We start from the raw sequence: 17,498 nt of genomic DNA on the forward strand, positions 1-17,498 counted from the left end.
AATATTTATGAAGTCGTGTTTTACAAGATTTAGATCACGATCTTCTTGTAATTTTAATTAACTTCTTACCCGAAGTGTGACTTTTATGTGTTTTTTTTATTGGTGTGGATATCTAACCATTTTTTTAAATAAGCGTCGTACAAATCATAAACAATATAATTATTTTCCATGCATATACTAGTGAAACATGTCTATTAAAACATTACGTATTAAATGTTCTGTTCTAATGTATTGCCTGCAGTTTCATGCACATCGGGAGAATTATTTTTTACTTTTTCATGATCATCGAACCTGTTTTCTTTAGAATATGTGTCAAATTCTATTTGTGTCAAATATATTTGGCTAAATGCAGGCTGATTTACGAGTAATAATGACCCTAACCAAATTTGTGATGCAGCCATTTTTTTACATTTGGATTAAGTGGTTTAAAAAAATGTATATTTTAGTTTTGTACAACATAGTCAACATGCCCAACATTACATTTGTCAAATTTAATTAAAATCATTATTTGGAATAATCAATAAATATACAAATTTAAAAAAATATGGGAGACAGTATTGTTGGTTGCGTCACAAATTTTGTTAGGCTCATTTTACTCGTGATCACCTAAAAATAAATTATTATTATTACAGTAATTAATGTTAAAACATAAAATCCTTAATATAGGATTATTCACGTAAAATGACGAGTCTGATCAGGTAAAAATGCAACCCAAAATACGATTTATAAAGCTATCTTGATCCCTACTACATCTTTATCTTTAATATTATAATGCAAATAGGTGTCCGTTTCCTGTCACAATATGGCTGTACCCACGAAACTGTGTTGCTATGACATGTCCCTTTTGACAGTAAAACCTGTCATTAATTTTATAAAAAAAAAATATTACACTAATGGATAATTTAGACGAACTTGAGCGACAAAGAGCAGAAAATAGAGAACGACGAAGACTTAGACGGGAACACAGAAGCCAAGAAGAAAGAGATATCGAAAATGAGCGTAAAATTTTAATATTTCATTGATTTTAGTGCGTAAGCACGGGCCGTTCCACTGGTTATTATAATGCATAGATAGTTTTTAACGTCAGCCTAATGAATGCCAACTTCTGACAGAAAAATACCTCAACAAAGTAACGGGTGTTTTTTTAAATTTGGCGTCGAAGTAGGCGTTGAAGTGTCGATTGTGAACGCACTATACAGGTTACGGATCATGGATCAGCTGTTTAAATCTTACGCTTTTACACGAGTGGTGCGATCTCAATCGACTCTCCAACGCCTACTTCGACGCCAAATTAAAAAAAACACCCTTTATGATTTAATAACAATAATAAGTAATTAAAGTCACAAAAGTAAGGGGTAAATAGGATCATGTCGGTTCTATTATCGTTCGAAAACATTTTCAAATACAAAATATGAATGAAAAATGCAATGATAGATATACCTTTCAAACTAATAGAATACCTTATTGGATTCTTGATTTAATTTTTTAATACCAAAACATAACGTATGCTTTTGTAACATGCATTTTGGGTTTAGGTAAATATTTACAGTTGTAGGGATAATGTTTGGGCAACTACTGAACAATTTATTTGTTCATTTGCACAACCGTCAATAATATTTGCCTGCATTCAATAAAAATTAGAGAGGAATTTTTTGATGAAAAACTGAATGGAAACTTTTTTATTTTAGTTACCAACTGTCGAAAATTTTTTTTTGTTTTATGAAGTTATTTTTTATAAACTGTACAATAAAATTAATTTGCGAGCAGTAAAATTAATAAAAAGGAATTTTGAGCATTTAGTTAATAACGGTGGGAGTTTGGTGATGAAAATATTATTCACAAAATTGAAACAGCAGAACAGGAGAGATGTTTACTTTAAATACATTCTAGAGGAAACATTTTTAAAATATGAAAAATTCAACGAAAACGAGAGCGCTAAAATTCAACAAATATAAAGGCACTCATTGCATTAAATAAATACTTTTGCTGCTGCCTCTGAAGTCTTGATAAATACATAATATTTAATTCCAGTGTCCTCTTTACAAATGCAGCTTGAATATACTGCTACTCATATTTATTTTAAAAAGCTATGCATTAAAATTTTAATTTGCTTTGACGCCAAGGCTAACAACGTTCCACTCTGTCAGGTAGATTGTCTTTATTTATTTTTTTCTGCATCGTTCTGTTTTCACTGCATACATGTCATCTGCACAAATGTAACACAATTGCTAATGTAACACAATTGCTAGATATCGAACGAGATCAGAAATTATTTAAAACTTAAGCTGAACCGAATTCGTTCCATTTTTTCAACTTTTCAGAACGAATGAAACGTCGAGTAAGGTCTACTCCAAGCTGTGTTAATTACAAGAAACAAACGTACAAGAGACAACCAGATTTGTACGTCGTGTTCATAATTTATAATAAAATAAAAGGAAAGCAAGACGGCCCTGTAGTGAGCAATGACCTCTTCGCGGGCGGCGTTGCCAGGGTAACGGTATGGAACCCTGGATCGGGGGGTGGCTGGACCGGGCCTCGAATTAACCTATTAGTGGTGGGCTTCTTATCTCACCTCCATCCTTTTATGCCCCATGGATATTGATGACCGGGGATCATTATAATACTTGGTGGATGGGACACGATAAAAAAAAGTTGCAGGCAATATTCATAACGGTTTACACAGACAAACGCCGACATTGCTGGCAGTAAAAGGGCGAGTCGTGAAAGATGATGCACGTTATATTAGCTATAAAGAGTAATTACTGAAAAATATACCCCTCGCTTTATAGGCAGGGTTTTTAAACCGTATCCGTAATTAATTACAATTAGGTCCGCGGTGGTGTGGTATTGTTTTTATTGCTACAGCTGTCACATGAATGATTTATTGTTGATTATATCGCGTTTCGAGTAGTGTAGTATTCATTTATAAATTATTGTTGCCAAGAGAAGAACTACTTCACGTTTTACGTACAAATGCGAAGAGTAATACAAAAGATGCTAAAACGAACAAAATAACACCAAAGAACACGCTTCCGTTTAAATTGGAACCCAGTATTTATTATTATCGTCCAAAAATAAAAAAATTCAATAGGAATTTAAGCTGTGTAAATCTTACTATTGTCGTATATTTAAACGCTTAAGTGTAGCGTATACAGAGTGGATGATAAAATCGTTCCCTGTAGAATCTCTATTACAAATCGCGTCGCGACCATACGTATGTATGTATGTCATTGGTTCATGGTCATGGTTTTTATTTTAAATGTACGGTCAATGCACAAATAAAACTAGGACACTTAAAATTTAATCTATGTAAATCAGACTATTGAACTGTCAGTTTCTGTATAATACGTCATACCAAAGTTAACCTATTTGTGATAAAGCCGTAATTAAACGATGTAAATTTGAAAGAGTTTTTTTTTATTCAGTTCAGGGATCTATAATACGATCATTTAAAATTATGCATCTACAATTAAAAGAAAAAATTTAAAATTGATAAAATTTAATGTTCATAATTTCCCTGGCTTAGATTTAATAAATTTGAAACCACCTGTCAAACTAGTTTTTTAGACTGGTCTTGTATTAATTGTCAGGGCTGTCAAAATTGTCAACGAAGAGGTAGAAATTCAGGTTTATTTTAAAAATAATAGATTTTTTTTGCATTGCAAGCATACTAAACGTTACCCCGACCAGTCAGAAGAAAATTCAGCCTATTAGAATTAAATTTGCATCAAAGAGGTTTGTTGGGTGCCCTGCACGGTTACACGACTTAGATCCTTGCGAATTTTTTATAGGGTTACTTAAGAGATAAAGTTTACATAGCTGCACCAGAAACTCTTTAGATTTAAATAATTGACCGAATTTCAACTGTCGTCGAGAAATTCCACCTTCAATGCTACAATGAGTCTTGGGAAAACTTCAAAGTGCGTTGAAAATAACGGACGTCAGTTCCATTCAGTTCAAATATTTAAGATGGATATATTAATATATTTTGATTGACATTTTAATACCTGTGTTATTATTTTTTTTATTTAAATTATTTAGTTTTGCTTATTTTTAACTTATTATGTTACTGTAACGGGTGTTTTTTTTTTAATTTGGCGTCGAAGTTGGCGTTGACGACACGATTGTGAACGCACCACCGGATTACAACTCTAATCAGCTGTTTAAATCTAACCCCACTTTTTCGTGTTTTTAGTTTGGAAAATCAGTCTTTTTTAAGACGAGTAGTTCAACAGCTGTTTAAATCTAACCTCACTTTTTGCCTTTTTTGTGTTTTTAATCTGCAGTTTGAAAAATCGGTGTCTGTAAGACGAGTGGTTCATTCACAATCGACTATTCAAGGCTAACTTCGACGCCAAATTAAAAAAAAACACCTTTATATGAATGAGTTAAAGCAATACCTACAGGAGAACAACATATTGAACTTGAACACTGTCCCATTGATTGACAGTAACTTAAAAATTATAAACTCATTTCTTAAATTTATAATTTATAATGTGAGTTAATGATTTATAACACCATTGAACTCAGAATAAAAAAGTCTTTAAAATTTAATAAGAAATAACATAAGCGAAAAGCTTGTAAGCCCTAAAAATGTTTTAACTAGGTCAAAATGTAGCATTTAATAAACCATTTTGATTGAGGCATCGATCGTGGCGATGCAGTCTGTAATAAAAGCTCCTGAGCTCGGGGTCGGTTTTGTCATCCACCCTGTATTACGTAATTGAAATGTTTACCAGTGACGTAGCTAGACTTTTTCCTTAGGTGGGGCACTCTAAGGGCACCAAATATTTAACAGGGGCCCGCAAGAACTAATTACTGTTGCGGCCAAACAAAAGCGACCACTAAATTGACATTTTATGTCATCTTTATAAGTTTTGGTAATTCAGGCTATTAAAATGAAAGTTTCTCGGGTAACAAAACAAGAAACCCATACTTGTGGCACAAGATAACACTGACGGATGATGTCAATTTGAAAAAGAGTTTTTTATTACAATAGAAAAAATTGCTGCTCTTTTTTTTTGGCCGCAACAATACAATATGAGCATTTTTGGAGTTCCTATATAGTAAATTGTGAATCATACTAGGTATATCTGTGTCTGGTCAAGTATGTATGTACTGTCGCGAGCAAAAAATTCTGGTCGTCAATGTCATTTCAAAATTTGGTTAGAGTGTCACAAATTAAAAAAATTCCCTGCCTGATTATGACCAAGTGTCAAAAAAATGAGAAAAAAATGATAACTAGTGTCAAACAACAACAACAATGATGATAGGTTATGATATTTACGACCGTTTTACAATGGAGCATTTTCCATTGCGTCAAAGCATGATTTTGACGACCAGTTTTTTTTTGCTCGCGACAGTATATACAGTGTGCACCCGGATAGGTGAAACGACTCTTGTAAAAGATAAAAAATGTTCGGTTTAAGTTTTAATTTTTTGAGGTTTAGCCCTGCTTTTTTAACATAACATATTTTTAACATAATTTTAGTCGAGTGCGCATCATACACTTCAATACGATACAAATATTAATTATATATGTAGTACCTATTTACTTACCATAAAAGTAGTCAATGAAGGATTATTCGACGATTTTCATGACAAGCGTCAAATTCATCCACTATTTTTGTTGTTTCTAAGCGTTTGACAGCCGCACGTTCAATATTAATAATTGCTAGGTGACCCAGTCTTTCATCCGTCATTCGGTTTCTTAAGTAAGTCTTTCTACGTTTTAATGAGGAAAATGTTCGTTCACAAGCTGCGCTAGACACTGGTATTGTAACAACGATCACAGCAAGTTTTAAAGTTTCCGGAAACACTAAATCGTACTTAGTTAAAATATCTATGAAGTCCATAATATTAGCCACTTTCGTTTTAACTGTTTCTTCATATTTTTTAATAGTTGTAGGAAGTATCTTCAGTTCGCATTGTAAAATATCCATGTTACATCCATAATGTTCAGCCATTGGTTTCAAATGTTCAAAATTAAGAAAATTCGCATTTTGTGGATGCAAAACATCCATAGCACAAATTACTGATGAATTTTTTTTGAAACGTCTGTCCAATTCACTTAAAATTACGTCCACGACTGGATAAAATATTTCCACTTTAAAATGATCCTTATTTGTTTCAGTTGAAGATTCTAGACTTTTAATTTCTTCGGTAATAAAATAGGAAGCAAATTTTTTTGGTATTTTCTTTTCTCTTGTAATAGGTCGTATGTTTATATTATTGTCACTACATATTTTTTTAGCCTCAGAAAATAGTTCAAGGAATACCATTGAATTTGAATCGGTTCTCATATCGCTGAATGAGCTAACGATTGATTCAATCAGTATATTTGCCTCTGTTAAATTAAAAGTGACTTTTTGGAGAAAGTCGCTAACTTTTTTGAATATTGTTAAAATTTTTGAATACAAACACAAGTTAAAAACGAAATTAAAATCCATTTGATGTAAAAGTCCAATTGCTTCAGAGGTACGATCATCCCGATTCAAAATAATTTTATTAAGTAACACTAAAAGTTCTCCCAATACTGATTTTAATGATATGCAAGCAAAAACTTGGGCTGTCCACCTAACATGACAAATCCGTTTGAGTTCAATCACCTTTTTGTTCGGATTAAGGTCTTTTTGAATTTGCACAAATTTAGAATGCACTGCCGAACCCGAAATAAAGACGTACAAATTTTCTACCAAGCCAAAAAATGAGTTGCCACTCGGCAAATTTTTGCAAATGTCCACCACCACCAAATTTAATCTATGGTTATAGCAGTGTACGTATAATGCATTTTCCACTTCATCTCGTAGTAGTTTTTGGACTCCATTCACTCTTCCACTCATAACATTGGCACCATCATACGTTTGTGCCACACATTTGTTGATATCTATTGAACACCTTGCTAGCAACTCTTTGATATATTCAAGAAGAGACTGTGCATTTAATTCCCGGGCTGGTCGAAAACCAATGAATCTTTCATGAATTGCCCCTTCTAAATAATATCTAATTACGACAGATAACTGTTCAGTTTTGCTTATGTCTTTTGTTTCATCACAAATTACAGCAAAACATGAAACTTTTCTAATATCGTCCCCAATTTGATCTAAAAGCATTTTAGATATAACAAATAGTAATTGATTTTGTATTAGCGGGCTTGTGTATCTCGCATTTTTAGCAGCTTCGTCGGCCAGAAATTTTTTCTTCACAATTTCGTTATATTTTCCGAATAAAGTCAAAAGTTCCAAAAAATTTCCTCTGTTGCTACTTTCTATTCCCTCCTTGTCTCCTCTTTGTGGTATGCATTGTAACGCTGTATAAATTAATATATCCACAATAATACCAAGGTAAGCTCTATTTTCTTTTACCAAATTTAAATGTGCCTCATTTACTTGAGCAGCAACAGACTGGACATTAGTATCTCGAATTTTTATTTCTTTAAATGAGGCCCATTTAATCATAGAATTTTTATGTTCATGGCTTACATTATGTAATTTTAGACCGGCGTTTTGGTCCATTGCTTTTTTCCAATTTTTAAAACCAACATTTATAAAAATTGTTTTATCAACCTCAACGTGAGTAGAAAAATGTCTGCATGCAAAACAAAAAACGGCATCGGCAGTTATACTGTATTCTACCCACGGAAATAAATTATACCAATTTTTATTAAATTGTCGCAATTTATTGGCAAACCTGGTTTTTGGATAAAATTGGCGGCCTGGCTGTTTGGGGCCATCCAGTACAAATTGCGATAAGTCTCCGGGTCCAGGTTTTGCAGGTGTTATTATTACACTTCTTTGCTGAGAAGAACTTCCTGATTGTGATCTTTCTGACATCCATTCCACAAATTGAGGTATTTCAGAATCTGATTCATCATGTAATTCAATATCATCTTCCGTAGTAGAATCATCTGTATCGTCATAATCCTCGTCACTCACAGTACCACTTTCAACTACCCCGGCACTTGTATTTACTGTCACACCACTACTTGTACTTGGCACTTCACTAGTGTCTTCTTTGGATTTTTTAGACGGAACAAAATAATCCGCGATGCTACGTTTTTTTTCCGACATTTTCAGTTACCAACGATCCCGTAACGCCGAATTGCAAAGACTGACTAAATGCTGAATGAGGACTGAATCTGAGATTAAGAAAAATAAAAGAAATCCCAAGTACCTAATGTAAAAAATACCATCTTATTTGGTTTCAAGTACCCACACTCGGCACTGAATTAATATCGCTTTCCTGAGAACTGCGACTCTCAGCACAACTTACGCTATTTGGAACTCCAATCTATGTAATTTGAACTGTCACAAATGCAATGTTTGGGTATGGGTATTTAACATTATTGTAAACACTGCATGTCTAAGCTATTTCCTGTGAAATAATTTTTTGTTTCGATTTCTCAAGAAACAATATACGAGTATGTATCTACCTACATAATTAAGAGAAATTATCTGACAATAATGTATTGGATTGGACCTAAAATTTGCAGGGGCACCCGGGGGGGCACAATTATTTTTGGGGGGGCCTGTGCCACCCCAGGCCCCCCCTTAGTTACGTGCCTGATGTTTACTCAGATGTATGCTCCAAATAAGGCCATGTAAACAAATAATGATTTTGAAAAAACTGATGAATAATTCCGCTAGAAGGATCACCATACTCAATGCACAGAAGAACAATGGGAGAATGTAGGCTTTCGCAGCCGTTGTCTACGAAGTTAATGGTTTCCTGTTTCACTTTTGAACGTGCTCTGAAGAAGTTAGCAGCATGGCTAACGAAACGTCAGCACCTACCCATCGACAACTGCAGCATTACTCGGAAATCATTAACTTCATAAAGGAAGAAAACTGAGCAAGTCGATTTGATTTTGCTGATACCTACTATCACTGCTAATAATATTTGAACTTCGTTGTTAGATTTACACCGGCGTAAACCATTTTTCAATAAATAGTTTCAATGTTTTCTTTACTTTAAAATTTTTCATTTAAAAACCGAAATTATTGACAACCAAAAACACAATTTTCCGTGAAAATGCTATATTTTCCTTTCTGTATGAATCACTCACGTTTAATTTGAAGATCAGTTAAGAGAAAATCACTTTTATCAGCCTTATTTGGGGCACTTACTTTACTTGATACATAATTTATGTTATATCTGACATGAATGCAGCCGAATTGTTCTAATAATTTTGCGGATCAGCTCCCTGATTTAGCTTTACCGAGAATTTTATAGAAAGAAAAAATACAATATAGAGGACATTTCTCAAGAACGCCGGGCTGTCTTTTGACATGTGGCGCGACGGAATGCAGCGTTGCATTGACTGTGCAGAGGATTACTTTTATTAAATGTGCAAATCTTATCTTATAGATTGTGAAAGAATTATTAATGTTTTTTTTTTGTTATCTCTGACATTTATATCTGAATTTATTTCGACGATCGGCTAAGCACATTTTGAAAGTAAAATATTTTTTAGAATTTGCGTTTATAATACGTCTATAAACGTCAGTCAGTAGGAGTCGTTTATGGCTTTATAAAAGTACACTGTACTTTAATGAAATGTTTATCAATATTTCAGTGTATTACACCAAAAAACTTCCAATATTAATGTTCAAACTCTACTTTTTAACATCTGTTGCAGATGTAGTTGCATCCGTTACTTTGAATTACCAATTAATACGAAATTACCTAGAATTTTTTTTTCTTTAAAAATTAAAACAAGGGTGCAAATTCTAAAAAAATAACATAAAAAAGTGGTTTTATAAGGGTAATGGCGCACTCGTCCCATAGAAAACTCCCCTACGGGTCGTTTTCTACACCTGGGACTCGTGCGCCAAATCAACCCTTATAAAACTCGTTCTTTAATATACTATAATAAGCTTGTCTTGAATTTGCTGTTATTTAATAGGAGTAATTCTTAACCACTATGGGCCAGTTTATAGCAGCGAAATTAAGTTAATCGTAATCAAATGCGAGAACTGAACACTTGATCAGATTGAACCAATCGAAGTTTCGTATTCATGGGTTAATCGCGCATTAAAATTTAATTCAAATTAAGTAAATATTTAATTCTCTTTCTATAAACTGGCTCCTAGTACAATACAATATAATACATCTGAGTAGTAGAGATGATTAATTATAAAAATGTTGTAATTTTTAAAAATTTTGTTTAAACTTTATACCGGGACATTTTTTTAACATTGAACATAGTCCATACTTATTCCCTATGTTCAGTTTAAAAAAACACAGGTCAATGCATGTATTTAATCACGTAACCAAGGTAACGAAAATAAGTACTTGACAGTTTAACAAAATGGTCAAGTTGTTGTAATGCAGTTATTCTATGCCAATCAGAGCATTAGAAATGTGCGTGACATTTCCAATGCAACACATGATAGACCAATTCCATCAATCGGAACAATTTTTAACATTATTTCAAAATCTCTGGTGTTCGGTATAGTTTGTTGCATAGCAACTCACAATGCATTGATCTGTGTTTTTTAAAATTGAACATAGGGAATAAGTATGGACTATGTTCAGAGTTAAAAAAATTTCCGGTATATTTACAATTGAAAATTATTTTTCCTTTTTGAGAGGATTTCCCTTGCCATTCAACGTGGAAACGCTGCAAGCATTCGGGGCACTTTTCCAGATTCCGCATTATTATCGGAAATTTTCGCATTGTAAATTAAAAATGTTATTTTATGTTAAATTTTAATAAAGATTTTTTTCTAAACTTATCTTAAAAGCCAACAACACTTTATTAATTGTGAGTTGATTATTTAAAGGTAAAATTTTTATTTAGTTTTGATATTGGACAATCCTACTCCGTGGTAGTATTTTGAAAAGTTTGGTGGATGCGCCGGACCGGAACGTATGTTTTTTTTTAACTTTTTGAACAATTACGAGTAAGTAGTGTACTCGCGCACAGTTTATTAAAACTTCTTTAACAATAAGTAATTTATGATAATTAAGTGAAACGAAAATCGTAAGCTGCAGCCCAAACGTCAATTTGATAAAAAACTAATAAAATGCTTCTCATTACTTTATCTTTGTTTTTCGCTTATCTTACTAGAGCCAAATTGCTTATTTTTTCGCTTATAAAAAAGTTAAAACACATATATGAATATAAAACAAAATATAAAATTTTATCGCATATTGAACGCATCAATAACGTGATGTTTTAGTAAAGTAGCTTACTATCTATGCACGTATCAGCTCATTTTGCAGCCGAAGCAGAACATATATTTACCGGGTGATTTTAAATGAATGTGACTTTTTTTCATAGGCTGGTTATTCTGCTTTTTAATGTGATAGTTGACATAAACATAGGCGTCCTCGCCTATTTGACACAATTTATTAATACATAAAATGTCAAAATGACGTACGTACGCCAATGTGTTGATTAAGGTATCAAGTTTGCCAAAATAATTTATGAAAAATGTTCCCCACTTAAGAAAAAAAGGCACAATCATTTAAAATCACCCGGTATATCCTATATTTTTGATCTTGATGTTTCTTTATTACTCACAATAATCAGTCATTTAGTCAGCGTGTGTTATTATTTTCTAATAGATTAAAGCTGATTGTAATGTACTAGTAAACAAATAAAGTCCTTTTATTTTTGAAACATTTGAGTAGATCTTAACCTTGGTAAAAGTCCAAGTTAAAATTTTACGACTTGCATAGTCTCGTAGAAATAGAACCGCAAAGCCAAGTAATAAATTACAATTTCTCTAATGTTATCGAAGTGATCGCAAACATTGTGCCATAGATTTCATGTATTTGTACAAATTAAATTACAAGAACCCTTTAAATTTAAAAGAAGTAAATCTCTATATCCGTACATACAAATGTATGAAGAAGTTTACATTTTCATATCGTGTAGAAGAAGGAGTTGATTTTCTACAATTTTGATACCGTGACTGCATTTTATTTATTGTAGGAAAATACGATATAGGGAGATACTCGTAAAAAAGATTTATTATGGTATTAGTTATATTATAATTAGTAGTTTTCGAAACAGGTAATAAATATAATGATTAATGAGGCACTTCAAGGTTCCCAGAGCGTCCTCGTACCTCTACATTTAGTTTTAACTTTTTAAAGCAGGTAACAATAGACTACATGAAAATTGAACCGTGAGTATGATCCTCTTTATTTTAGACAGACGGAAAATATTAGCTGTGTAAACTTTATATAGACAATAAATTTGTTAATGTAGCTTAAGGTGGATGTTTATTGTGTCGAGTGAATGTTTGGGGTGAATTATGCTTTGTATAACGCAGGTGTTCCGTAATGAAGTGTCACAACTTTATGGTACGCAATAGTTATTTGTAGTAGTAAAATAAACGCCTGGAAATTGTTCCTGTGACCATTATCGTGAAATGTTAAATTGACTTGACACTGTTAAAATTGATTTTAAAAAGGTTAACCATGACCAGAGTTGCCAATTATCATTTTCACAAAGTAAATGCCGACAATGTATCAAAGTTGGCGTTGAAGAGTCGATTGTGAACCTACCACTCGTCAGCCTGCAGGGTAAAAACGCAAACAACGCAAAAAGTGAGGTTAGATTTAAACACCTGATCCGTATCTGTAATCTGTGGTGCATTCACAATCGACTCTTCAACGCCTACTTTGAGGATAAATTTAAATAAACACCCGATACTTTGACCGTGTGCGATGATGCTGCGTTTCAGACGTCTAGTTTTTTTTATCCGTATTTATTATTGGTGAGGGGTGCATTTGAACAGAAGCAGAAAGAACTCAAGGAAATTGATTTTTTGTTAGTGTGTTGAACGTTTTGTTTTTTTATGATGGTCGTTCGACGAATCTGTGGAAAGAAAATTCGAGTTACCTGTGCTTTTACCGCTGTTCTTACAAATATTGTTGTAAATTTTTTTATGCCGCTTTGGAGAATTCCAGAAACAACGTCATCACCATAACATCGGACCTTTGTTTTACGTTCCTTTATATCTCTTTCTCATCATATATTGAGAATAAAGTTTACGATTTTTTCATTATGATTGTCTCGACTTTTATGAGTTCCTATGCAACGTCATAAAATTTCTTTGTATTTAATTTCGACTCGGTACTTCAGACGAGGGGATGTGCAAACAAAAATTAGTAGTCCCCTCCGTGCGCTACACGTATTTGAATTTGTTTCTGTAAATAATATCCGCATTCGAATTTAATAAATTTAATTGTTCCGTTGCTCTTTGTTATTTAAATAAAGGGGCTATATTTGGAAATAAAACAAAAAGAACAAAGCTTTTACAGGTATACCTAATAAGGAAAACTCGCTGCATGGGAAATGTTGTTTACGTTTCCGTTCTCGATTTCTGTAAAATGTTTTTTTGGAATCAGCGGCTTAATAAAACAAGATTAAATAAAACCCAAAGCGAAACATTTCCAGGCCCAAATGCCACTTTGCATTATGGAGAGACTGTCACCGACAAATTCAATATTGTCACCTCACAAAGTAGAGTTTGTCATTAAGATCCTACTAAAGATATTAAGTCATGGAACATAAAATTTTAATCGCGTTCCATATAATCCGTCTCTTGTAAAAGCTAAAGCTTTACGTAATAAGTTTACTGTGCCCCGTCACAAAAGACACATTGACGAAATTTTAATGCCGAAATTAGTTTTTATGCACTGGAAGTTTCAAATTACGGTGTGCGCCCGAAATCCCTGATTTACAATAATTACACCTCAGTAAATTTGGAAAAAAAATGGAGACTTTTACGCGTTTCACTACTTTATTTACAACGCAGCTTCATATTAGTCACAATGAAATAATTTCACCATTCTTCTAAGCAAAAATGCAATTTATTTACGATGCAACATTAAATTTAAAAAAAAAATAAAATTTTTGAAAATGAAAGTATGTATGTATTTAATTTGTCCAAACTGCTCATATCGTAACTACTATATGAGCCTCAACTATAATACCTAATAATATTTTTTCTTTAACGGCGACCGGGTTTTCGTTTTATTATGACTATTCCGACCTTTGGGGGTTCCTTTACTGTACGTAACACAAAGGAACAGTATTCGCTCGAAATGAAGTTGAAAATAAAATTTTGATTCTCGAAGCTAAGCTTCTACTTTACAGTATCTTTGTTGACTGAAAACTTTTGCCAGCCTCCTTTCTAGGATGCAAATTATTCTGAACCTGTAAAGTCGGCAAGTAACTATGTATATATATTCTTAACACGCTAAGTATCTTCGCTATCACGTTGCATAGACTTGAACACTGCGAGTGAACAGAGTCTGATGGTTTTTAGTTGTTGATACCTGATCCCTCGTTTGTTGGTGATGTTATATTGAAAATCCTCTAATACAGTCGCGTGCAGAAAATAGTAGGACAAGTCTTATTAAGAAATTTAGCTAAAATTGAGTTGAGTAAACCGGGCTTACTATGATAAATAAATATTTTAATAGTAACCACAGAAAGAGTAAACCGACTTACATTAGCGAAAAAACATTGCCCTATTTTTTTCTGTCCGCGACTGTATATCCATATGTTTGTTATTTTTGATGGGTTTTATCTTCAGTCTTTGAAAACAAAATCTCTCTTTTTAAGTTCTTGTATTTCTAGACAATAAGAGAAAAGACTTTTTTTAATTTTTATTGACTAATAAATAATCATAATCATATAGGGAAAATACAGTTTATCGGGTTGGCAGCTCTGTATGTTAAAAAGTTTGACATTTGTTATTTCATAAAAATCAGCAAAAGTGCAAAATAAAACATTTGGTCAGCCCAAAAGTCTAATAAAAATGTCTTACGGTAGGTATTTTACAGCGCTCAAGCTAATCAGGCCCTCGGCTCCGCCTCGAGCCTGAAACCTAATTTTTGCGCTGTAAGTACTCCTACCGTACTCTAATGTAAATAACTACCAGGTGACTTAATTATTGAAATTACTTTTGTTCGGTTGGCAACACCTTTACGATTTTATGTTGGTGCACTTCACTAACAAATTCAAATATGACAGTTCAAAAGTCAAAATAAATCAAATTGTCATTGTTTATTTCTAGAATTTTAACCTAGAAAGCGAATCAACAGACAACTCTTTGACCAATGACTAGGCGTGCCAATTATTCGGGAGTGCCAACCCACTAAATTTGTCTCAAACATTAAAAGTCACCCGGTATTTATTCTGCACTTTATTAAGCATGATTTTCTTTTTATACTGTCAACTTGTACTGTGAAATTGTGAAATGTTAAAATGTTATTGCTCTTTTTACTTATAGCAAAAACGATTTGAAGAGTTACGTAACTTAGTTACTCCAGGTCGAGAAACAAAAAGAAAACCTGAAAAATGTCCTAGAAACCTGTCCTGTCCGAAAATGAATCTAAATAAAACCGAAGGAATCAATTTAAAAAATTGCTCGTCAAATGTAATAGATCTGTTCAGAAAATGACGAAAGGAAATCTAGAACTGAAGTTATATATATACCGGGTGTAGAATTGGTTTACGAGACATAGGATTTTACATGTAAAAATAAAGAGTTTCAATTATTGGCTCCCCTAACAATTTTATGGCAAAATAGTTAAAATGAAAGTTAGAGAGAATTAAAATTACTGTCTAATTTCAATCTTAGTTTTATTCTAACCATCCGACAAATAATTATTAGAAGTCAAATTTCATTGCTTGTACTGCTTTTTAGTATTTTTGTCTTAACTCCTTTCTTGCTTTTCTTTCAGTACCACAAGATGTTAGAAAAAAACAAAGAGTGGAATTAGACAGTACTTTTAATTCTCTATAACTTTCATTTTAACCATTTTGCCATAAAATTATTAGGGGAGCCAATAATTGGATCTTCTTATTTTTACATGTAAAACCTTATGTCTCGTAAACCAATTCTACACCCGGTATATATAAGCGTTTATTCGATGCCGAATTTAAGCTACTCCTATTGGAGTTTTTCGATTCTGTTTTTCCTGCGGTGAATCACTCCGCCTTGTTCTTCTCTCTTGTTATCTTTAGATTCTGCCTTGCTCCCTGGCTGCTCGTATGGTTTTTTCCCAGCTCTTCCTATCTTGAATCTTGTTTCTCCACAACTCTATTCCTATCCTTCTAATGTCCTCGTGTATCTGGTCTTCCCACCTTATCCTTGGTCTGCCTCTTGGTCTTCCTTCTGCTGGTCTCCAATTTAGGGTTTTTCTTAGTATGTGTTGTGTATCCCTCCTTTGCACGTGTCCGAACCACCGTAGCCTTTGTGTTTTCACAAATCCTACAATATCTTCTCCCTTGATTATGTCCCTTATTTCATGATTCATTAGTGTCCTGTATTCCCCTTCTTCTGTTCTTCTTGGCCCTGCAATTTTTCTAAGTACTTTTCTTTCAAATATCCCGAGGTTCTCTTCGTCTGTAGTAGTGAGTCGCATTGTTTCCGCTGCATAAGTCGCTACGGGTCTAATTGCTGCCTTATAGATTTTTATCTTTGTTGCTCTGCTGATGTGATGGTCTTTTAGGTATCTTTGATACTTCCAGTAAGCCTTGTTCGCTGCTTGTATTCGCTCTTTGATTTCGGCGCTTCGTTAATTTTTTTCGTTCACGTTCACTCCCAGGGGGTCTATTCTTCAATCTCGAGTGATAAATGTCGCATGCGACATTTGTCAATTCTCGTTTCATTCGCGTTTTAAACTGGCCCAATTATGCCAGAAAAAGTCCAATTTACACACGAACTCGTTAAATAAACTACTATTCGCGTGGTATTCAAGAATGGAAAACATTTGTAGTGTGCAACAACAACCGTTCGAGACATGTCGTATACAACATGAACTAACCGAGATTGAAGAATACACCCCCTGGTATTTAAAATTTTCTACTTTTTTAAACGTGTAACTCCCTAGGTTTGTTTCTTTAATATGGTCTGTCTTTCTTCTCGAGATTATCCTGTATTTAGTCTTATCTTGGTTGAGTTGTAGACCTCTTTTTTCTGTTTCTGTAACTAGCTTTTGCAGCGCCGCTCCCAGACTCTTTTTATCTCTTGTTATAAGTGCTATGTCATCTGCGTAAGCTATTACTTGAGTTGAACTCACCGTAATAGCTCTGTCCAGTCCTGCAGCCTTTATTGCGCCGTCTAGTGCGATGTTGAAGAGCGTTGTGGACAGTGCGTCTCTTTGCCTGACTCCTCTTTCTATGTTTATTTCATTTGTTACACCCTCTGTTGTAGATATTCTTGCTCTCGAGTTGTCCATCGTCATTTTCGTTAGCTTGATTAGTTTCTCCGGTATTTGCATTTGTTGCATTTCCTCTACTAGACTGCGCCTGTTTATGTTGTCGAAGGCTTGTTTGAAGTCTATAAATAATATATGTAACTCTATGTCGTATTCATAGCTCTTCTCTATTATTTGTGATATAACGTGTATTGCGTCTATGGTTGATTTGCCTTTTCTGAATCCATTCTGATACTCCCCTAGTTTTGTTTCTGTGTATTCTGTCAGTCTCTTCCTGATAATCGATGTTAGTATTTTATATGTTGTGT

The 17,498-nt window shown here is 33.4% G+C and overlaps 1 protein-coding gene across 1 annotated transcript; it reads right to left on the minus strand.

Moving 5' to 3' along the window:
- Positions 1-5,570: 5,570 nt before the first annotated feature.
- On the minus strand, positions 5,571-8,069 carry LOC138141365 (zinc finger MYM-type protein 1-like). The gene has a single exon (XM_069062087.1). The coding sequence runs from the start codon at positions 8,067-8,069 to the stop codon at positions 5,571-5,573; it is 2,499 nt and encodes an 832-aa protein (XP_068918188.1).
- Between the last annotated feature and the right edge of the window lie 9,429 nt (positions 8,070-17,498).

The sequence above is a fragment of the Tenebrio molitor genome, chromosome 1 (genome assembly GCF_963966145.1).
Source record: "Tenebrio molitor chromosome 1, icTenMoli1.1, whole genome shotgun sequence".
Classification (NCBI taxonomy): domain Eukaryota; kingdom Metazoa; phylum Arthropoda; class Insecta; order Coleoptera; family Tenebrionidae; genus Tenebrio; species Tenebrio molitor.

Bases quoted from the DNA above. Each gene is read 5' to 3' on its own strand.
- LOC138141365 (XM_069062087.1), bottom strand. From the start codon at position 8,069: ATGTCGGAAAAAAAACGTAGCATCGCGGATTATTTTGTTCCGTCTAAA.